General features: G+C 45.2%; 1 protein-coding gene across 1 annotated transcript; it reads right to left on the reverse strand.

The window, feature by feature from the left end:
• Window positions 1-398: 398 nt before the first annotated feature.
• Window positions 399-24,687, reverse strand: LOC309445137 (organic cation/carnitine transporter 2-like). Its single transcript, XM_082063621.1, has 10 exons — window positions 22,930-24,687; window positions 14,552-14,655; window positions 13,531-13,685; window positions 12,042-12,213; window positions 11,126-11,252; window positions 7,026-7,126; window positions 5,538-5,752; window positions 4,190-4,372; window positions 3,593-3,728; window positions 399-2,981 (listed from the first exon to the last, which is right to left on the reverse strand). Exons 1-10 carry the CDS (start codon window positions 23,320-23,322, stop codon window positions 2,894-2,896), a joined length of 1,674 nt encoding a protein of 557 aa, XP_081919747.1. The 5' UTR covers window positions 23,323-24,687; the 3' UTR covers window positions 399-2,893.
• Window positions 24,688-24,715: the final 28 nt, after the last annotated feature.

The following is a 24,715-nucleotide window of genomic DNA, read 5'->3' on the forward strand; positions in this document are numbered from 1 at the left end:
TCTTTCAAAGGCAAATTCTGTCCTTTTACCCTTACAAAGGATGGCTTTGCCAGCAGAACCGGGCCTTCCCCTCCAGCCAGCACACAGGCAAGACTGGGGTTTAAGCGTGTCCTGGTACTAAACCCCATCAGCTCTTCACAGAAGGGACAATCTCTGTGTGGCTTCACATGGGGACTCCAGGGTGTCCCGTGCATCCCTCGTCCCCCCCAGCCCAGGAGAAGCATCTCCCGCCCGCACCCTGACTCACAACAGCTCCACGGAGGGGAGGGAAATGTCTGAAAATGGAAGTTACCAAGCGCTCCGTTTACAGCAGAGCCTCAGGAGGTCAGACCCGAGCCCCTTGTTTGAGAGATAAGCTTGAAAAAAGTAGGATAAAAAATACAATATAACCCAGTACACTATATTAAATATACTATATTTCTGACTCATACTTGTTTTTAAAAAGATAAGCCAGGAAAAAAAGAAAGTGTATTTTTTGACAGAGAGATTGTCATTGTGTTCTGTAGCATCAGTCACAACCAGGAAATTCCCCAACTGGTCAGGATTAAAAAAACAACCAACAGAAAATCCTCCCCACAACCTTTAGTAAACATCAGAACACTTAAACACTCAAGAACAAAAGTTTCACTGCTACGGCACATACTGGATAAAACAGTGGGTAAGAAATTACAGCTAAGTCAGGTGTGAAATGGACCCTGTGCTTTAGGACAGGAATTGCCACGGCAGCTCCTGTATCAGGTGAGCATGTATTCTGCATTTCAGGTTATTTTCTGAAGCAGTTCTCAGGGAGAGAATCACGGGACGGCGTTGTTTACGTTGGCAAATTCATTACAAGGAAGTTGCAGCTCAGTGTGTTTTGCCTCAGATTCCTGTGGTTATCGGATAATTCTTCTCCAACGCACACAAAAGATTCTGCTTCTAAACATTCCAGTTCCTAGAAATAAGCCTAACAAAGAAAAATATCTGTACCAAGCTTTAGTTTGCAATGAATATTTCAAAAAGGTGATAAGGCTGACAAATTGTATCATGTCTTTTTGGGCAAGGCAGGCCGGTTGCTACACGCTCTCTCCCGACATGTATTTGCTTACGCCAAAGCTGTTATACGATGTGCAGCGAGGCTCGTAAACCCCAGAGGCTCCGTTTTTGGATCAGCTTCAAATCCCACGCTGCACTTTGAACCCACCTGCTGTGACCCTGCGAGTCTGTTAAACCGGAGTGACACCGGAGCTGCCCAAACGCTCGGATTTCTCTCCTCAGAGGAACCAATGGTACAACAGAACTCTGATTCTCGGTATCATCCTCTGACCGGTGACATTGGCCAACCTCCTGCCAGACATTACAACATTAAACAAGCAGGTGAGGAAGCGCAGGGAAAACAGAGCAAAGCCTCAAGTTCAAGGCACTGGTAGGAAGAGTTTAACCAAACCAAAATGCTGTGGGCTGGAGCCGGTGACAGAATAGGGGGTATTGGTTAAGGACAGGCTGCAATCAGCCGCTGCCACTGGCTACATAGAGAAGAAAAGCACAAAGCGCCCGAGCAGCTGCCGCAGCAGTGAGGCCCTGGGAGCTCCGGCTACAAAGGCTCAGGTTCTGTTTATTAAGTCTCTACAAGACAGAACAAAAGACAAACAAGTGGCACAGGACAGAAATCTCACCTCTGTCAAAGTGGAATCAGAACAGCACAAACGAGATTGTGTGTACATATACATAAGATGTATTTAAAGAAACACAGGTAATGCCAAGGGTGCTTCCATGACCCAAGGAACAATTTCTTGGCAGATTGTCAACAATATTTTTTTTAACTATTCACAGATTACATGAGTGAAGTGAAATAACAGACCTCACAGGAGTCAGACAGTTGGCACTTGAATCGAGAACCAGAGATCAGAAATATATTCTGAATTTTGTTCCCAGTACATTCCACCATGAGGTCAAAGCAGTGGCGTAGATCAACACAGAACATTTCTCTATAAATCTATTAACTGTATGCGTGTGTATGTGCACGTGTGTGAAAAGCACTGAACAGAGACAGGAAAATTGTTTCCATCATCCAAATTGCACAGAAGACATGAAAACAATTTAGACGTAAAACTTCCACCGCGCATCAAAAGGGAAGAACCCCAAAGCAACGCCGCCCCCTCCACACAGAGATGAAACCTTCTGCACAATCCAAAATAAATATGGCCCGGAAATGGCCACATCCAGGGTCAGACGGAAACAAATTCACCCTACAGATACAGTTGAAAAACCAGCATTGGAATCGAGTGAATTTTGTGAGCAAAACTTCAGTGCTATAAACGCTTTGTGCAAGACAAGCCTTTCAATCTATGTTGGGTTAAAACACGTTAAGTTAGAACTAATTCTCAAAATCTTTCTTTGCATCCTTCTGAATTTCGTACCGAATTCAGCCCATGCAAAGTCATTTGAGCAAGGCCACAGAGAGGCGCGTTCTCAAAACCTTCACTATAATAAATAAGTTTCTGTTCAGAGACAGAAGTCAAGGAATCAAAACCAATTAGCAGCTTTTTCCGGAAATGTTTAACTTGGTGATGTGCATTAGTTCGGAGGTTTGCTGAGGAACCCAGCACCCTGCCGGCCCTTAAACTCATTTTCAAGTATCTTTCAGCTGAACTGGACACTTAAAGTCACAAAGGATTGATCACATACTGTTCCATGGTGCTACTGCATTAAAACAACTGTGGCTGAAGAATCTCAAAGGCTAAACAGTATTTATGGTCATATAAAAAGAGAACGTATGGAACACAGTGTTTAAATTAATAAATAAGGTTAAAATTACAGGAAATAAAGTGTTGCCACTAGCACTTTCTAGAAAGAATTTTAGAATAAAAGTCCATTGAACTTTCAGTCCACCAGGAAGCACATGGGAGTTCCATCAAAAAGCCGTGCTTTTTAAAATCTCCGGATTTTCCTCTTCCTCCTTGGAATCCTTTTTGCTACTAGATGCAGGCCTGTACTCAAACCTGGGGGAAAAAGGAAGAAGACAAAAGAAAATTACTTGAAAACCAAGAGAAAACACTCTTTGATATCCTGAGCCTTATTTGTCATTCCAGCCTCCCGGTTGTCACACCCCGCTGGCTGCTGCAGGACAGGTCCCTGTCGTACACCAGGCGTTTGCTGAAGCGCCGGCTCCAACCAGAGCCCTGGCAAAGGACAAAACGCTCTCAGCGCCTTTTTAGGTCAGTTGAGCTAAACTGGAAGAGTTCAGCCCTTCACCAGTACTTACACAAATTTCAGAACCTAGAGAGAGATTATAACCCACAAAGTGTCCCTGTACCTTTAAAAGCAACTATATAAAGCTATTGGTTTATATAGTTGCTTTTACGCTTTCTTTGGTGCCTTTATAAATGCATTCCCCACACATACTTTTATTTAGTCCTCAGGGTAAAATGATAAATTTGGAGCCTAATTTTGTACATATGAACATACACACTTGGAAAAAGGATTCCAGGCAAGCTCCTACATCTTCAACAGAGCAGACACTGAACGACCGAAACCGGCCGCTCCCTCTCACCATACCCAGGTGAGTCGACTCCTCAGAACAGATGTGTTAAGATCAGAAGGCGACACTCACCCTTTCACCAGCAGCATCTGGTCAATGGTGTCTGGAAGAGGCATTCCGTAGCTTTCTGGCAGAAATAAAGTCAGAATTCCTGAGAGCACAGTCAGGCTCCCCATCAGGATGTAAGGCAGGAATCGATCATAGGCACCTAGCAGAATACAAAACATAATATAAAAATCAACCCCCAAAAAGCTAGCACCAGCTCTAAGTCTCTGATGATGTTTGTACCTATGTAGAGGGCTTCACCCATGCAAGATTTGTGCTTTCAGTAAAAACCAAACCAATCAACCCCCCTCACATTCAAAGTGTAAGTTGTTATAAACATAGTTTTAGGAACAACAGATATAAGAGCTGCCCCTATTGAGTCAATAAGATTATGTGAGTCTTCAGGGCATCTCTTCAACGAGGCACAAACCACAATTTCTCTACCATATAACCATTCCCCAGGGGTGTGAGACCCCATTTTTACCTGCGGTTTTACAAGACACCTGGAAACAGGGGACAGCAGAAAAACCCAGTGACCCCCAGAGGCAGGACACTGGTCTGGGTAAAAGCATCACTTTGCAAACACCAGCATCTCCCCAGCCATTCACAGACTCGTTAACTCACCGAGGTAAATGAAGTAAGGCGAGAGGATGCTGCCCAGTCGAGAGGCCATGGAACTTGCTCCGACTCCCATGTTTCTCACGACTGTTGGGTAGAGCTCAGCCGTGTAAACATAAACCATGGCAAAGGCAGATGTGATCCCAAATTTCCCCAGCATCACCAGTACAATAGATAGTGCACGAATATCTGAAATCAAAACACAGTGAGGACTTCAATAAAGCTCTGACAATTCATGGCATCTCTTCATTCCATTGTGTTTGTATAACTCCTGCCTAATTAATTCCAGTCTCTGGTGTCTTTTTTTCCAGAGACTGTTGACAAACATGGGCAACATTTTCATTTCCTCTTGAGCATAAGGCTTCCTGCCAAGCAAAAAATAAGGAGAACAGAGCAAGAACTAGAGAGGTCCGTTCAGATTTCAGGACCAGATCTCTGCTATTGCAAACAATGCCATATACCCGTTTTTAATAAAGTGAACAAAGTTAAACATTTGAAACAAGTTAACTTTGGTGTCCCACTCTGGTTTCTCATTAACATTCCTAGATATAAGTCAATAATTCAATTATAGGAAGCTGGGTTGACTTTAACTGGGACAGCTAGATTTGAAAATCAAAACAGATCGTATCATTGTCCAACTGACTCAAAGGACAGGGGAAAAAAAAGAACGCAACACATGTATTACCTGTATGAAATTAGCAAGGCGGCTCTTGCACATTCACTTTTGTTTTTTGATGTGTGAACAAGCGCTAAGCGACAACTCCCCCTATATTCAACATCATTGTCAGTAACAAGTCCGTAACCCTATGATCTACCTGGCCCAGAGACACATATGGTTTGATATCCAATACATGTTATTTTGTCCTCCTTTCCAGTTGCCAAACGTATTAACTATCAACACTAATTCAGTACAAGCATCTTTGCTTATCAAAAATCCTTCCACAGTGACTCCCTTGAATGTAACTGTTTAAAGAAGCCGTAAGGGACAGTCACTGACAGCTGTTCAGGAAGTTCTGCAGCCTCCGCTTACCAAATTCTGGCTGGTCTGGTCCTAGTTTTACACTCGGACCTCACCAAGGCACCGTGCCAGGGATGAACATCCAAGGCAACATTGGACTCCAGTGTTAATCCCAACAGAGCACAAAGCCAACGACCCACTTCTACAAAACTATATGAATTGACAGGTTGTGTGAGCTCCTTGCGCAGCAGCGCCGAGAGTCAAGGAAGAGGGGCAAAAATAGGAAATTAATATCTGTATTTAGTCCCCTGGGGATACTTTTCCCTACATCTGCCCAGTGCATGGTACTGCCCTTCACCCATCATACATATGCGAGATCAACTAATGGTTCCATACGTGAAGGCACCAGCTGAATGAAGAGAAGAACACAGCCTCCCAGGAATAACGCAGCAGCCATTGAATACCGTCGAGGGAGATTTCGGAGCAGCAGCCAGGAAATAACGTAGGCTGGAACTTCAGTCACCGCCGAGAGGAAGCAGTTCATGAAGACATCTCCGTGCAAGTTAGGTGTGTCAAGAGACAGTCCAAAATAACCAACAGAGATTATCATCCTGAAAGAAGCGGGATAAGAGGATCAAACAAGTTTATCGTCTTCCTGAGGTTACCATGAACCTCTTGTACATCTCAGTCAAGCACAGAAATCACCGTGTAAGGCAAATTCAGCGCCTGCCAGATTTGTTCCACTCTGAAGCAGCTGAGGGGCAGCTTTTGATTTCTACAACCACACACGCAACCAGGAACTCACTACTGATCTACTCCATGCGGGTTAGAAGTCGGGCAGCCTCAATTCTCCATCTCACTTCCAATTCAAGCTGAGAACCAGCAATTGGACTTGCAGCTAAGACAACAGTATATGGAAACTCTACTGACATTCCTGCAAAGAACCAACTTTTCTTTTTTGAACTGTTTTCTGCTCAAGTTCCTTTCTCAGCGTGTTGGTAGCACTGTGCTTGGTGATGGGCAAGGGAATCTGGCTTAAATATTTGCCAAGTCATCCTTTGACCCCAAAAGCCACATCAGCTTGTACACGCTGGCAGCTCAGTGGACTGAACTCCAAGGCTTTGCCTCACTAAAAGTCAGCAAAAGGACTTGGTTAGCTCCAAAGCACTTGAGGGACCTTCTTCGTTAGGACACCGTAGGTAGTCGCACTAATTAAACCTCACTTTTGTATCCTCTAGCAGGCTCTAAGCTACCCTTTCCATTTGTTCTCTTCTAAACAATTACAGCTTCACTGAGCTTTCCAGTAAAGGAAAATCACAACAGTTTAATCAAATTGAGCATAAAGCATGGCTTGGGCTAGTGTAAAACCAAGCTGGAGGTGGCTGGTAGACAGAGTAGCCAACAGGAAAGTCTCGGGAAATCTCAGATTAGAGCTCCAAAGGCAGCTTGATCCCTTTAAGAGGCAATACAAGAGGTGGGAAGGTAAGTCAGGGATGGTGCGTTCCGAGCAGCAGGTCCCTGCTGGGGACAGGGCACCACTCATTCCTCCTCAAAGACTTCGTTAGAGTCAGAAGAGACGTTCCCCAGGTTCCCCAAGGCCTCACATCAGGCAGGGTTCCCACCCATCACCACCAGCCCGTCTGCTTCTTGCTCAGTTCAGGATCAGCCTGACTGCTTCGGAAAGCAATAACAACCCAGACGTGGTTCTAGACTGTTATTGAAAGGAGGAACCTATGTAACCAGAACTTTGTTGCTTCAGCCAGCGGAATGTTGGGTTTTGAGCTGGTTTCCTCCATATGCAGAATACCCTGAAGTGTTCAAAGAGCAGTTTTTAACTGTTCTGCTGCTTTTGTGCTTACACGCTCCTGGACCACACTTGCTTACCAAAGAAGAATTGACATAATTGTGATAGTTCGGATATTTCGGGTTCTTAACAGATCCAAAAGGGTGTATGTTTGTTGCCTCTGAGAATTCAAATCTTGCAGCTGGAAAACAAACATAGAGAAATCCCATGGGAACGTGAACTTCCTATAAGCAGAATTGCTGTGAAAATCAGACCCTCGCAACTTCCACCTCAGTATTTTGATACCCTGCGGAGCTCAAGCAGGTGCCTCACTGCTAACCAAATATGTACAACCTGCAGGAGCCAACTACCTGGAAAAGTAGTAGCTCCTCCCTAATTTAAAGTCACTTAAAATTTAGACTGAAATTAGTAATCATTTCCTCTGCTTGGCGCGTCACAAAGCAACAGCTCATTGTTACGTTTATACTTGAATTATAACGCAATGGCGACAGTTTATTTAGCCCAAGGGCCAGAAGACTGGAGGTGTCTTAACAGACCAAGGATAGTCCTCCAAGAACAGCAAAAAAAGTGATAAACTGTCCTCTACGTCCACTCGAGACACGGCAAAAAATAACACGATTAAACTGCAGCAGGACAGGTTTAGTAAATGACCCTTCATGCTGGACCTAACAGTAATGGGTTTAAACCAAGACAAACTGGCTGATGAGCTGGAGTCCCCATCACCGTCCAGCCTGTTTCCGAGACCTTTTTCTAAGACGATAAGCAAAGACAATTCTCTTTTCCCTATGAAACTTGCCAGCTCCTCAAAATAAAACCACTTCCCTGTAAACAATGCAAAGATATTTATCCATGAAGTATGCAAACAAGTGTCATGCTTGCTAAGACTGTAAATAAAATAAAGGTTTTGGTTGGTTGGTTGTTTTTAATTCAGGACTCTAAATTAGACCCCTAACAAGGAGTAACAAGTGAGAGATTTTTCAAAGTATGTAAGAGGTGATTTCAGAGGACAAATTCCATTGATGAAAACTATCAACTCTGATAAGGCAACACCATATGGCTGAAGAACCAAAGCTGTCTAGATATGTCATATTTTTGTTATTGCAAAAGACGGTGTGTTTCCAGGATTTATCACAAGCCACTTCTTACTCATCAATTTAACAGTCCTACAGTAAAGAACATTAACAATATTTTTATCTTATAGTCTTCCACAGGTTCTTTTTACTGTTAGGACATTTCATACCTGTCTGAATGTGTGACTATGGTCAGTTAGGAATCCAAGCAGGAACAAAGCACACACCCGCCTTAGCAGCTCAAAATTATCACACGGGAAAAGGTAACACTGAAATATTTTTAATGTTGACACTTTGGGAATTCTAAGCTGCCAAGACACCTCAGAATATGTAAGTGAAGGCTTCTCTTTCCACCCCTGCAGAGTCAGTCTTTCCTGACACACCTCTCGAACATGCAAGCACAATAAACTGTATACAAAGAATATTTCCTCCCTTGATTTTTTAGGTCATTGTGACCTGCGAATGTCAAATGAGATTTTGATGTGTTTAAAGTCTGAATGCCTTTTCTTGGCACCGTGCAGTCCTTGTGGTGTGGACAAATGGTCATTAATAAAAGGGAACTATGGCTGTAGCTTCAAAATAGGGCAATCACTCAACTGCTGCAAACTTTTCTGAACTCTTTCCACCTGGTCTAATACACCATCCTCTACTCTCTATTAGTTCTACTTCAATATTTTTTCCCCTAAAACATCAGGTGGATCCAGCAGAAATAACTGGACGTTTTGCAGGACACAACACACCAATAAAGAGACAAAACCAACCATTAGTTTAACATAATTCCCCATCAGCCTCTCTGCCAGATTCAGTTAGTGATGTTATTTTTGGCAAACCAGTTGCTGGAAATAAATTTGGGGCTCTGAACTCTCAAAATTCGCATTATCTCCTCAATGTCTATTAAACTGTTTCCAAGCTAACGGGAATATGAACTTTACGTAACCCCTGCGATCAGGTGAAAATGATTTCTGAGTGATATTTTGTTCTGAATTCCTACAGGATAAAATAGTGGAGTGATGCTCCTGAACAGCAAACTTTGTGTATTTGCTTTCATCAATCTCTATTTTCCACGAAGGGCAGGCAGTTCTTGACGGGACAGCTTTCGTTCTGCCGGAAGGCAACTTCCCAGCACGCAGACTGCACTCGGCTCCACAGCTCCCAGCCCTTTCTCATCAATCACATGATGCTTCCTAAGAACTCTCCAGTTTTGCCGCTATTTGTTGCCAAGAAACCAACAAACAGGAAACAAACAAACAAAAAAAAAAAAAGAAAACCCAAACAAATCACAAACTAAAACCAGAAACTGCAGAATACAAAGTCACAGTTGATGAGGGAAAGGCCCCTGCTTTTTAGGAGCCAAATAAGCAGACAACATAATCCTGGACAGGACAGGCTAGAGCGAGAAGCTGAGAAGGGCAGAGAGGGCTCAATGACGATGTGAAATTAAACCCATCATCCAAACATTTTTATCCCACTTTTCACTCAGCCAACAAGACCCTATTTGTGCCCCGCAGCTTGTTTGCGATCAGTCACCTGCAGAATCCTAACTGGGTTTGAAACGTCTGGAGCCTCAGCCCTGCGGTGCTGTGCTGGGGACACTGCAGACACGGGCTGGAGCGGCTCAGCGCCAGCTGGATCCCCGACAGCCTCTCTGCAGCGTAAACACGCTTCCCAAAAACGCAAGAGGGGCTGCGAGTTTGTGCTTCGCAGCTCTTCAGAAAGCAGACACGAGAACAGCACCAACAGAGCGCCGATGGAGAAAAGCTCTGCACAGAAGTTTTGGTCACAGCATTACTTTAAAACAGAAAAAGAAGGCAGACAGGATTTCTGCCTTTAAACAGTGCCTGTGGGAGCCTTCGAGTGTCAGAACATTAATCTGTGCTGCTGAAAGCTGACGTGCAATGATTTATCTGTAAATAAGCACCGTGCAGATGTCAAGTCGGCACTTCCCCGTGTCCAGTGTTCCCTGGGGCAACACCCCCACTCCTGCCTTCTGCTGCTGGTCAGCCAGCACAGACAAGCAGATCAGTGTTTCTTTCTAAGAACAGGAGGCAGAGGATTCCAGGAACAGTGGCCTTAAGCAGATGTTGGAGCCAGAGTTTATCTTCTCTTCTCCTGCTGTACTGCTGGCAATGGGTGAGTTCTCATGCTTTAGGCAGGAAGGAGAAATAAAGGGGGAAAAAAAAAAAGGCATGTTCTAATGAAAATCCAGGGAAAAGGTTATCGTAAGTAGGTCTGGGTTCTCCTGACATTCTGACTCTCTTCCAGCAAAGCCAGGATGTCTGTCCTGCTATCTACAAATAGATGTGGACAGGGAGGTTGGTTTGCACCGCAGCTATAATGACTTCAACCCAAGTGAAGCCGTTTCAGTCTCCATACCAAGCACACTCCAGTTTCATGGCTGACCATCTTCCTTAGTCTGGTATAGAGGCCTTGTCAAGCAAGGCAATATATAAAGTATTTTCAGATAAATGACAAGACAATGTTAATTGTCAACCAGAATCCAGCTGGGCAACTGCCCAGACAGATTCTACAGATCTACTCGAGAGGAGCTCAAGTTTTGCTCTCCTTAACATGGAGTAGAAAATGGAGTTGAACAGGGAATCGAACTAGAATGACATTCTTGCCACTGCCACCGGCCAGGATTAATCCTGTGTGATGACTTCTGTAGAACTACAAGGTGTTTCAAACAGAAGGACCCAAGTTGAAATCACTCTATCTTTGAAATTGCGTTCACCTTTTGAACACCCTGTATATGAGACTACACAAGCATAAAGTCTGTTCAGCACAAGTATTTAGATGACAAAGCAACAGGTACCTCAAATTCATTACCTCCCCCAAAAACTAGTTTAAAAGGAAAAAGGAGGTTGTAAACTGGATCAGAAAGATTAGAATGCATGCTGGCATTCTCATGGGAATGGGACAGCAAGGGCTTTGCAAATCTTCATGAAGTAGGGAAAGGATATTCTGCTTTTCAGGAAGAGGATGATCTTTTACCCATTTGAGAAGTACATAGTACACTGCAGGCATAGCTCAATTCATAGCTCCGGAAATTAATCACTTTACCTGGTCATTAACGGATCGAGCAAATAACTGGACTGCTAAATGAATCTTACCTCACTAGGGTCGAATATCACATCCGGGGCTGTCACGCCATTCATTTTCGCAGCCTTTCGGATGACGTCTTCTGCCTCCTGAAACCTCCCCTGGGAGATCAGCCACCGCGGGGACTCCGGGATGATCCTGCAGAAAAGGTCCAGAATACCGAGTCCGCATTGCCGCAGAAAGCACCGCTGCAGGCACCCAAACACTGTTCCAGGCACCCAAACACTGTTCCAGGCACAAAGAGCTCAAAACTTGCCACATCTTGCAGAAATTAGAGCAAAGACAACAGAAATCAGATTTACAGGAGCAGGCTAGTATAGTGAACAAGAACAGACTAAAATGTATTTGTGGATTTTAGAAGTACTAAAGTACATAAGCAATGACTCAGAAAAAAGAGCAGACAAAACCTTCAAAGTATGGGAAAACAGTTTAATTAACGAGATTTGGAAATGTGGATACACAAGCAGCATGCTGTATATTAAGAGGCATATCCTTAGAGAAAAACACATCTAAAACTAGTAACTATAAATCATATCATATAAAGACAAGTCAGAAAACAGAGTTCACTTGAGTCATTCAGCTTTGTAAGAAGCCAGATGGAATCACGAACATTGCTAGTGTAAGTGAAGAAACACCACCACCATGCGGACTATTTAAACTTTGCATGCTACCTAAAAGTATTTCATGAACTATGGAAGAAAACACAGAAGTCTCACTTAAGTCTCACAGACCTGCAAGTTTTGTAGCTTGTCGTATATATGTCACCCTACGCATTGCCCAGCTTCCCACAATTACTGGTTTCTCATTCAGCCCTCAAAGCTCATGGATTTCAGTTGGTGCAGAAGGATGTCTTTTATGTTTTGGTTTCCCAAAAATCTGCAGACAAGGCCTTGTAAGGACTAATGTGTTGAAATTAGTTGTACTCACCACCAGAGCGGGAGTAAGAGCAGCCCAGGTAAGGTAAGCGCCAGCAGCAGCATCCGCCAGCCCCTGATGAAGTAAGCGAACAGTGGCAGCAACATGTAGCCGAAGGCATAAAAGATGCAAACGCCCAGCGTGCAGAACAGCAAACGAGTGGATTTGCCAAGAATTTCTGCGCCTGTTCAAAACAACAGAGCGAAGATTAGTATTTGAACTTAATAGCAACCAAGTAACTTATCAAAAATAACTCTAATGACTGGCTTTGAAGTGTCCTACATCGGGTAGTTACGGTATATAGCGTGCTCTGCCATCCAGTTTTAGAGTCATCACAAATATGTTTAATGCAATAATCCTGCATCAGCTCAGGTATTCATATGTATAAAAGGAAGGGAACCAGGCCACACAGTATTTCTGTAGCTATAAGCAGCTAATAGTTCTACAGTTTTATGTTTCTGGAATCTCCTGTTTTACTCAAGGAGCTAAAACCACGCAACATACTATGAAATGTTCACAACCCTTAAGCTCAGCTTGATCTCTGCAGGGTCCTCTCAAGCTTAAGGCGAGAGATGAGCTTCTTTAAAGGGTAATTCAGACGTGCCCAAATTAGGATCTTGACCTGTATCACCTTCTAAAAGACTAATTCACTGTTAAGACAGATAATCTTCCTCATTTCCACAGAAATGGAAGATGACAGAAGCTGCACAGAACGTGTGCGGTGCGGGGAGCCGCACGCCGCTCCCACAGCTGCACTGCCCACCTCTGGCCCAAAATTCATCTCTGGCCAACATTTGCTACTTTGGACAGTAAGGTCACTGTAAATAACATTAATTAAAATAGGTTTTGTTGTTGTTGTGAGTTTTTTTGGTTGGTTGTTTTTCTTAAATCTCAGGTTCGTGAGGTAACTCACGCTCCCATCTGATCAAATACAGTCTTAGTTATATTGAAAAGATGCCAAGCAGGAACCATTGTGCCTTTTTTTACTATAGGCTGTTCTAGGCAGACTTTATAACGCTTACTTGAATTTTTTTTTCTCTTACAAGATTTCATGCCAAATAGGCATTTAGGCTCCAAAATGGACACGACAAATCCCTGAAAAATCATGTCTTATGTGTCTTATCTTTCCAACTAGAAGACAGATTTTGTTTCAAACAATCCATTTCTGTTTTTTTGCTTGGCTGGTTGGTTGGTTGTTTTTTGGGGGATTTTTGTTGGTGGTTGGTTGGTTTCTTGTTTTTTTTTTTTTTTTTGTTGTTGGGTTTTTTTTCTACTTCTTCTTTCTTCTTCCTCTTGTGGATGCTAAGCCACAGAATTCATTCCGTTTGCACTTGTATCAGCTGGAAGCTTCCAAGCAGAGCATGAGTGACCCACATGTGGTGAGGACACAGTCTCCACAGGGTTGCTTGGCAAAACAAATCAACCCTAAGCCAGCACTGAAAAGGAACAGGAAAAGCGCAAGATCAGAGCACACATACTGTGCCCAGCAGGACTTTCATACCAAGAACAAACGCTGCCACGTAGTTAGAGATCTGTCCCACGCCGACCAGCAAGAAGACCACCGAAAACATCTCCCAGCTGGTAGAGAAGACCTGTATGAAGCAGAAGCCCGTCTGCATTGCCAGAGTTGCAAACAGCACATTCTTCCTGCCAAACCTTCCATGGACAGATTGAAAACAAAAACAAAAAGAGAGATAATTATACAACAAGCATGAATGAAACGTTTAGCAACAGAAAAATAACATTACTCATAGGCATGCTTTGGGAGATGAAAAACATCTGCAAAAAGCAAAGGTTCAGGACATGCAACCCAGGCACAACTATTCTAAATATATTAAGAAAATCCACTGGCCAAGAAAAAAATAACATTCTAAATGCTGCTAGTTAAGTTGCCTTTCAGTAAGTGCTGGAATAGTATTTCTTTCTTAATGACAGGATGAGCAGGGAGACAAATAATCGGGAGCAAATTATTTAAAATACAAGAGTATTAGGTGCTGCTTCTCTAAGGAGCGTACGGTTCACGACACAGGTCAGCATGGTGAAAAAGGGAAAAGAAGGAAAGCTTCTGAAAGAGATATAAAACTCAGGTTTACAAGATACTATCAGCAGTAAGTGATCCCATGCTGCAATCATCATTCCACTTGGTAAAAAAACAAACCAATTTAAGGGATTCTAGCAATTCTACTGATGACATAGTCCAAAGTAATTAGAAGAGAATGTCGTTGGTCTGATTTTTCCAGGTGAAACTTATCTCCTACACCTGTTTTCTGGCATAAAACCAATTTGCTCCAGAAGTGATTTCACTGATAAAATAACCAGGTTAAATAACACTCACTAACAACCTTTGTAACATTGTGTTCTGCGTCAGGATGTTCACACACTCCGTGTACACTCAGATCACACAGTCAGAGAACACAGATGTGTTAGTGGTTGCACAAAGACGCTTCTGGGAAACATCACACACCAGAATTGCCCCCAGAGGAGCCAGAGGCAGAGCCAGCAGCTCTGGGCATATACTTTACTTGTCTGAGAGCTGTCCCGATAGGAAGGATCCGACCAGGACACCCACAAAGAACAGGGAGGTGCTCATCGGGGCCTTCCAGTCGTTGTCACACACCAGATTCCACTGCGGGAAAGAGAACAGGAAAATCTAATAAACACCATTTCCCACCCTCTTTGTCAATGCCTTGGCTGAGCGTGGATTAAAATGTACCCTTTGGACAAAAAACCTCCGCAAGAAAAACGAGTGGCTGACCTGCTGCACAGATACAGCTCCATGGAAATAATGGGAGGGATGCTGAGGGGAAAGTCCCCAGCCCCGAGCCATGGAATCAAATAATTTTGGGTGGAAAAGACCTTTATCGAGTCCAACAACGTGTCTGGAGAGTGTGACCCCTGTGGATTACTCTACACAGCCCATGGCTGTGGTGTTTCCCCCACACATACATGAGCGATGGTAACTAATAATTCCATAACGCGCTTGGTTCAGCTCCAGTTCACAGGTTCTGCCGCCCCTTCAGCTGCTGCAGGAGAGCGAACAGATCCCAAACTTGATTTGCCCTGCACACAGTAAAGTTTGCCATTAAAAAAACCCAACACATTGCTAATTTAAGAGAAATTGAACTATACAAACAAGAATATTGAAAAAAACATCTCCCCCTTTATTACATTTTAATATGGTTTTGAGACTGTCCACTGGGAACCTAACTAACGTCAGTTATAATCTTTGGAATACAAATTGAAACATACACCAAACCAAGATTTCCAAAACGAAAAGAAAAAAGAAGACAAGACATTAAATGAAGACTGAAATCTCCTGCCCACTGCAGTCTGATGTTTTCGAAATGGCAGTTGTGTTACTTTTGTATCTGTACCAAAAGCTATTATTGAAAGAGTCTTGATTTTATTTTGGTTATCTGGGAGGAGAAAGGTGTGTAAACAGGAGAAGGAGTGAAGGCAGCAGGAGGGCTGGGGAGGCCCCAGAGCCCCCGCTCGCCCAGCAGCCCGCGGGTTCTGATGTTATACGGACGGCAACTTTGAGTTTTTAATCTCTATTTAAAAGGTTGAAATGAAAATATTCACCCTGACTGCAAGAATTAATCCTCCTTGCTCCCCAATTACAAATAATTAAGTATAATGTGTTTTCCTCTTCGTTTTTTTTTTTTAATTCGCACTGGAACACCCGTCAGCGCTTCGATCTGCCCCATAAGCAGCTGCTGGGTCCCAGCTCCACACCAGCGCTTGGCTTGCTCTGCCAGCCCCGGCTCCTCGCCATTAGACCCTCGAATCCAGGAATCTCAACGCCCTCGGTCTATGAACAGCTCGCTACAACTACACCCAGCGCACACTTTGAGGCTGAGGGATCACAACAAACCATGCACTGAATGAACAACACCGGCAATCGCCTTCCACTCCCCAAATCAGCCGAATCACCACTTGTTTCATGGAAGAAACAAGTGCTAACAAACGTACACCACTCATGTAAGGGATTTAACTTTAGTTATCAATATTTACATTAGCAACTGTAATTAACACTTATAGAATCATAGAATTTATCGTCATCTATAATTAAAGCTGTATTTATTCGACAAAAGCTGTACTTCATTATAGATTAATAAAAGTTTGAGCAATTCCATGACGATCACAGAGGCGAATCAAGCCAGGAAGCTTCAGCAAAATTGATCTGGCACCTTGGAAATACGCAGCAAATGATCGTTACTGAATTTACAGAGGCCAAAGGTTTCGGTGGTTTTCAGCCGCCTTCCTTTGATGACACATACCAGGAAAACAAGTATCACTCCCAGTACAAATCCTGCAGTAACTCACCTACTCACAAAGAACCATCTTTGTATCAACTACTGGAGCCAGACGTCTTCAATAACACAACTAAAGATCTAACGAGACAAACATCCAGCTCAGTGATTTGTAGTCCGTCATCACTAAACGTCACTATTTTCCAGCTGACCACCCTGTTCTGAACGAGCCGTCTCCTTCCACCTCTCTGGACGTTTTCACTCTGTATTGGCACAACACTTGGCTTTCCAGACACGCTGAGCTTGTGCCCAGCCACAAACGTTCCCTTCAGACCCCTGAGGTGGAAACGTTGCTTGGAAAAGTTCACGGGATTAAAATGTTTTGCGCTGTTCTGCCAAAAGCCTCTTGCACTGGCAAGTGGAAACATATCGGTCCTTACAATGTGGCAATGATTATAAGGTAGTTTTTCTGTTCACTCTGAAAGCAACATCAGCAGCCGTCACGCTGAAGACCACCTGAACCAGGCACCAAGGGGAACTTCAGCAACAAATTTTCAAGGGAAAACTACCTGGCTTGTGCAATACCAGCTCTTTACAGACTCGTCAGATGTGCAACAATCAGAACAAAGGGATTTTAAGGTCTGTTATCCCTTGCCCCAGTAAATGAGCAGGATGGCCCAGAGCGAGAGTCCCGCTGCTGGCAGAGCTTTGGGACACAGGCTGCCCTGACCCACTGCTCCACAATCATGTGCCATTTTTGCTTCCTAGTGTCCTGTGGATGAGCCCGCCAGCTCTAACAGCCTTTGCCCTAGTGAACGCGATAAGGTCAACCTCAGCAGTGCCTCAGGGCTCCAAACAGGAGAAAAACACTCCAGCTTTGTTTCAAAGAGCAGCTGCTGATGTAGTGAAGCATCAAGCTCCAGAACACCGGTACCCAAGGCTCAAGGCGCAGCACAGAGCGTTCTCACTTGGTTTTGTTAATTAATTTAGGAGAGGAGATACCCTACTACAATTTAAATGTTTCTTACTTGGACAGCTTGCAGATATTTTGCACTGCAGCTCCTTCCCGAACAATGATTTGGGTTGGTGCGATGACTCCAGCAGCAATAATCACTTATGCATTGGAGGCGAGAGTGTTGTGAGATCTGCACCTTCGTGACGGATTCCTGGCTGGTACCAGCTGCTGGCGGGGACAGGTGGGATGAGGGGATGGGAACAGAGGACAGGCCACGGAGATGGCCAGGAAATGGGGACGGCTTGGGGGAGAAGGTGGGAGATATCACAAGGGAGAGGGGCTGAAGCAGTTGGTTGTGGGGCACAGGTGTGGGGCCAGAGTATGAAACAGTCCCAGGTGTTTACAGTCATCACTTCAGCATCTCTTCAGGAGAGCGTTTTCATCTCTCAGATGGCAGAGCAGCTACGTGGAACCACAGCTCCAAGCCCCTTGCTACAAGGCAGGACCAGTTACAAAACTGAGAGGAATGAAAAACCTAAACTGCTCCCTCAGACTCTCTCCCCAAAACACAGGACCCTCCCCAGACACATTTTATCAGCTTCCAGCCTTTCATCACCACACAACCCCAACAAGAAGCATTATTGCATGTTTAGCTAGAATTGCAATAAGAGGCACACGTACGAGTATGTGCTTAGTGTCGTGTCAGTCCTGCTAGAGCGGTATTTGTTGTATTCTTACACCTTCACATTAGTAAATCGAACATTAATATAACACCTCTATCCAAAAAGAAAACTATTGTACAATTTTCACACAAACTGCAGTCACAATGAAATTCAGTCACCAGGATTAAATATTTGAATTGAACAGGACTAGCAAAATTCTAGCTGCCAGTAACAAGATGCCTGTCTTATCTGAGCCTAAAATTTGCCCAATATTTTTAATGCATCACAGCACAGAAGCTGCAAGTCTCATTAGAGGAGAGTTCTTGAAAAACATCAACAATTCATGCAATACAGTGTCACAGCAAACAACTATATACTACCCCCAAATACACACTACGGCCAAACATGTTGGGAAAGCTACCGAAGCAGTCGCAAGGCCACCAACAACCTAATTTAGGACCTCACTTGAAAAAAAAGGGTGTTTCTCCAATTATAGAGAACTGTTGTTCCGCAGGAGCACTCGCCCTTCCCTGATAACATTATTAGAGCCCTGAACAAAGATGAGCTGTGACAAATACAACAATTTTGAGAGCCTTACTTGGTTACAGCCCTGTTATATAAGGAAAAGCCTTACAGGAAAAGGAATTTTTACAGCTACGATATATCGCGTCCTCCACACTTTTTTTTAACTGTTTTCCTTTCTTGCTGAGAATAACACACATGAGTAAAAATTAAGTGGGACAGTCCCATGTGCAAATATTTTCTCTTCAAAATCAAGACGTTAGGAAGAATTTCTGAAGCCAATGCGATATCCTGTACTCTCTCCTACCACTTGCTTCTCTCTGCAACTAGAGGCAGGTTCTCCAAAAAAAATATCTCAGTCTCGCAACTGAGTACTAATGACCTTCGATTCAGAATCTGGTCTTGTTTATACCCACATAAATATTCCCTACTTACTTGAGAGCCATGAGAGTTATCAAACACCCTTTCCTCTGAACATACATTTGTATATTACAAATACTTTGAAGTTCCAGACCTTACATTAAAGTTCATCACCTAAATGTAAACAGAAGTCTGGCTCTGCAAAATCTACATTCTGCTCAATTTCTCCCATTGTAGTTGTTTTAAATGTTTACAGATGTAAAACTTGACTAGAACAGGAAGGAGAGTGCCAGATATTTTATCATTCCGGTGCAGAAACTTAACTCTCCCTTGTACATCACATTTTTGAGATGGCTGGAGAAAAAGGAAACAGAAACTGAGAAACATGAGCTGAGTTTTACTCTGAGGTCCAGACAGCACAATGGGAACATGACACGACCATTAATTGTCCACCGTTCCTCATTGTTTCCATTTGACTGATATCAATAGAATTGGTATCATTCTTTAACAATACCAACTCTACTTTATGTTGCAAGGTCAGAAATGTCTGTACTTTGTACAATGCTCAAGAGTCCTGCATAAGGTACTTCTTAAACCTCACCTTTGAAAACCTCAGCAATTTAGATGTACTTTCGTACACCTGTCAGCCATTCATCTTATTAAATTAATACCAGACTTCTTTTTCCTTCTTCTGACAAGACTATTAATACTAAGAATTTGTACCTGCAAATCACCTAACAGTCTTCCCACAACTTTATCAGTTCCTGGGGCCAAGAACTTGTCAGTATGAACTTCAGCCAGAAAAACGAGCAGATATCAACCTCCGGCAAGAAAGAGGACGCATCTGTTTTAAAAAATGAGAAATAATGGGGGTGACTAACACTAATGAAGAGTTCAGTGAGAGCTGAACCTGGACGATATAGGCTTGATCTACACTTCAGCTGCTGGCTCCGCTCTCAGAAAACCTGTGGACATCACAATGTCTACCATGAGCCCATGTCATTATTGTGGTAAAGCAAACCAAGATAGTCCTCTTGGTCTCCAGAGAAAGAGTGAACATCACAACCTCTCATTGGGCAGCTGTACCACAGGCTCCCCTGTGTCACTCCAGATGTCACCACCGCATCTCTGCTTGTTCCCCGAAGGTCTGTTATAACCCACTGATTTCATGGACAGGGGTCTGACGGCACCACAGGACACCCGAACCCCTGCTGTGAAGGGAACAGAAACCTCAGGGCACTCAGATGTACCCAGAACTTTCCCTGCACGTCCAGACAGGACCCAGAGCCCCAGGACACTTGGCACTTCCCACCACGCGCATCCTTCCTCTGCAAAAGCCAAACGGTCCCTGACGCTTGTTCAGAGCCCAACAGATACAAAACACGCAGTACGACAGGACAGCTGCGTTGAACCGATTTCACACGGATCAATGATGCAACATATTTCTAGAAGTTGACGACGAATCCGTGTCTACAAAATTCTGTGTCTATGTTCCAGCATGTAAGAATTAGTCCTGTATGGACTAAAATGTTTTGATTGCTGTATCATCTAATGTCTTCTCATATCTTCTTCTTATCATATTTCTAGTCTGCTCATGCTCTCAATGACTCCACCGCTCAATTCTATTTGCAGTTATTCAGTATAGCCCCATTAGCCCCATAACAGCCATGGTTGGCAGAAGTTAGCCTTCTCCCTTATTCACCTCTGGCTTTATTCCTTTTACCACTACATATAAACTTTTATTACTCCTAACATGAACACGAACAACATAGATGGCTTCTTGAGCCACAGTAAAGCTTTCCTGATTCCCTGAGATACAGCATTTCAAAAAGTAAAAGACAGCAAATTTGTTACAAAGGAGCTGGTTAAATACTGCAGACTGGCTAATAACAACCTTCTGGTGTTTGTATGCGTGAGAAGTCTCTCCTCAAATGAGAGGGAACTGCATGTTTTAAGTCTCCTTTGAAAAGCAGAACCATAAGCGAGTCCCGAGAGATTCAGGAAAAAGATTTCTTAAAAAAGATTCCCCCTTCCCCCTCCCAGTGTCAGCTACAGAAATCTGGGACAAAGGTCCTCATGATTATTCAACAAGTTAGAGATAGGCAACCAAACACAAGATTAGTGAATCATGAAAGCTGCTCCAACAAGGCAAGAAATTAAACAAGTTTAACACTGGAAACTGCAAGTATGTGAAAGGCCACAGCTCTTGCAAAACTCTCTCAGAAGTATTAATATTAAAGGAAAAAAAGTACTGCCTCAGCACATGATGTCCGGGCAGACCAACTTTACCTCCCGCAGACACAAAACATCTGCCAAACCACAGAGATCATGGGCCAGAGCTCTGGGGAGTCTCATAAAAATGTTGGTAGCTCCTGCTTCTTACAGATTATAAGACTCCTTGACGATATTCTGGTAGCTCAAGACACTTTAATTTGCACGGAGTCAAAGCTCAGCAAAGAAGTACTGGCCGAAACCGTGTCTAAGAAAGGTTAGCAATTATATCAAGGCACTGGGAACAAAACCCATGAATGGAACTGCCCTGAGAAGATGCCAACTGCCTTACACTGCCCTAAGAGCAGCCCAACCTTTCCCAACAGCGCGTTTCTGCAATGACCAGGATCTAGGAATTCAGAGCAGCTTGTCTCTCTCACCTTTGGCAACAGGTGAGGCAATGCCTTGTGCCACTTGTTGGAGTTGTCCAAGGGGAAACTTCCAACAGCTCTGGTGTCACCACGTCCATGCCCCCCTGTGCTGACGTGGCTCCTGTCCCTGCTCCTGTCCTCACCCCACTCCTTGTGAGGAAGATTTCTGTGCTCAGATCAGATTGTTGTCATTGAGTACTCGCACCCATCGCTACCCAAACACCCATCACAACCCATTCTATAAAGCAAGGAATAAAGGCAAATCTAGTTCCAGCTCTGTAAAACTTGTCCACAGGCACAAACACGCAATCGGACTGTACAAACAGTTTGTAAACCTTCTGAAAAAAACTTATACACGCTCTGAAATCTAAGTGTTCCTCAAAATCTGTTTCTTTGTATCTTAAGTCAACCAGCGCCCATGGGTCTGTACAGCTTTGACCTGAAACAAAAGGGACAACCACCACAGCTTCAGCTGTGGTTGGTTACCCTGAACACAGCCTTGACCCCAGAGGTGTACTCGAGCACAGGAGAACCTGACCCCGACCCGTCACAGCAGATGAGCAGGGAGACCAAAGCAACGGACATGACCAAGGCAGAGGCATCGTGGGCACTCAGCAAAGGACACAGCATCAAACCAGGGATTCCTGACTGCTGCACCTTGCACGAGTCAGAGTGACTTCAACTGCCTTTTTCAAACCCCTTTGAACTCCCAGGTTCAAAGAGGCATCTCTGAATCACCCAGCGAGCTGAACGCTGTGTCCCTGTGCTGACCCTTGCTCCGAGCCACTGCTGCAGGTACCAGATGAAACCCATCAAGTGGTTACTGTACACATGCCATGCTGGTCAAGGAAATGAGCTGCGTTTGGACAGTAATCCACAGAATGACAGACTGTTTGGTGTCCGAAGAGACCTCTCAATGACTCCACTGCTCAATTCTATTTGCAGTTATTCAGTGTAGCCCCATTAGCCCCATAACAGCCATGGTCGGCAGAAGTTAGCCTTCTCCCTTAATCACCCCTGCCTTTATTCCTTTTACTACTACATATAAACTTTTATTACTCCTAACATGAACATGAACAACATAGATGGCTTCTTGAGCCACAGTAAAGCTTTCCTGATTCCCTGAGATACAGCATTTCAAAAAGCATTCTGGAGACCATCCAGTTCAAGCCCCCGGGTAAAGCAGGGTCACCCTGAGCAGGTTGTGTCCAGGTGGGTTTGAACGACTCCAGTGAAGGAGACTCCACAGCCTCTCTGGGCGGCCTGTTCCAGTTCTGTGGCACCCTCAAAGTACAGAAGTTTATCATCACATTTCTCCTCACACACTTCTGCAAGTGGAAGCGAACAGAACATCTCGAATTTATCATTCCGGATTTCACAGGGAGCCTCGGCCACGGGGCCGCCGCAGCAGAATCCGCTGCTCTGACACCCACACGCCCCCCGGCACCGCCGGTGCAGCCCGCCCGCGCCTCCCGCTGCCACAGAACCCGCTGCCGCCGCCCGCACCTCGGTGACGATGGTGGAGCGGTACACGGCGCGGCTGTACTCCCAGCCGTCCCGGCACGGCTCCTGCTCCAGCGCCCCCAGCTCCACGTCCACGCCGGGCCGCAGCCCCAGCGCCGAGAAGTTGGCGAGCGCGGCCAGGCTGTAGCGGCGGCAGCGGCTCGGGGCCGCCTGCCCGCCCCGCTGCTCCAGCGGGACGCTGTTGTTCAGCCACTCGGCGCTCAGGTTGGCCCCGGCGGGCACGGCGCAGCGGTGCTCGGGGGTGCCGGCCAGGAAGACGATGGAGAGACCGTTAAAGCCGTTGGGGATGATGCTGGCGCTGAGCAGGAAGAAGATGACCTGCTGGAAGCGGCCCCACTCGCCCAGGAAGGCGGTCACCTCCTCGTAGTCGCGCATGGCGCGGCCGAACCGCCGCCGCTGCCCGCGGGGCCGTGTGGCGCGGGCGAGAAGCGGCCGCTCCGAACCGCCGCGCAGCCCGCCGAGCCATGGGCCGGGCCTCGCGCGGGGGAGCGGCCGGGGGTGGGGTTTGCACGCGGAGGCTCCTCAGGTGGGGCCGAGCCGCTGCCGGCGCCGCGGGGCAGCTCGAGCGGCGGCCGGAGCCCGGCCCGGCAGCCCCAGCCCGGCGCGGCGGCTCCCGGCGTGCCCTGCGCCCGGCCGGGGGCGCGGCGGGGGCTCGGCCGGGCCTGGCGGCGGCTCCAGCGCTCGCAGCCCGTCTTTCCGCAAGTGTTCAGCGGTTCCTCTCCTCGCCTCTGGTGCAGCAGCGTGCGGAGCCACGGAAGGAGGAATGTTGTTCTGATAAAACTGGGGACCCGGCGCCTGGCCCCAGCGCGGGGAAAGGACTGAGAGACATCAGACTATGAATCCTTAATGTAAAACAAAGCCTCTGCGAACTAATCTTGGAATGCAGACTGATTCCTGTGTTTTAAAAGTTAATCTAGGGGGAAGGGTGGCCAAAGAGCCAGGAATCTGTGTTTTAAATAAATCGATAAGGGGCAAGGGTTGTTAGAATTGGATGAATGAGGCAGGTGAACTGAGGCAGGGTCGGGTGGTCTGTAAACCCTGCAGAACCAGCCGATGGGGGACAGGGGAGGGGATTTGCACCGGGATTAGGGTAATACAAGCAGGGGCTTTTGCCCTGTTACATGTGCCAGCGTTTAGTTAGGACACCCCGTTTTGCAAAATCATTAATAAAATCTGCTTTGCTGAGAGATCCCACCTGGGCCTGTTGGCAAGATGGGAATTTCCTACAGCAGCATCTTCCATCATCCCTTCAGCTGCTGTTTCTCTGTTAAGCTCCTGTTACATTAGTCTTGTTTCATTATGCCTGGGGGTTTCGAAGTCTTTTGTTCCTCTTATCACTACAGTGTTCCTGTCACTAGGTCATTATTTTCTTGTCCTGTGCTGCATTCTCCTGCTTTTATTTTTTTTTTCTGTACTGAAATACAGTGTAACACGCCAAGCTATGGGCAGATTGTGTGAGGCATCAGCCAATTCCTGCTGTTTGCTGTAGGCAGCAGCGACCGTCTGAAAAGTCAGCTGAGGGGTGAAGAGGCGCAAGACTTGGACAGAGCAGTTATTCAATTTTTTGTAGCCATGAGAATTGCTTCTAACATGCAAGAGGAAAAGCTGAACATTTCCTGAAGCCATTTCACCGTTGGTCTAGGAGTAACATGAGATAAACGTGGTCTAAGAGTAAATAAACATGGTCTAAGAGTAACATGAGATAAACGTGAATGTTGCTGCAGAGGGGACGGTCCCAGTGCACCCTGTACATGTGGGGTTTCTGAAG

This window comes from Streptopelia decaocto (genome assembly GCF_964273445.1).
Source record: "Streptopelia decaocto genome assembly, chromosome: 12".
NCBI lineage: Eukaryota > Metazoa > Chordata > Aves > Columbiformes > Columbidae > Streptopelia > Streptopelia decaocto.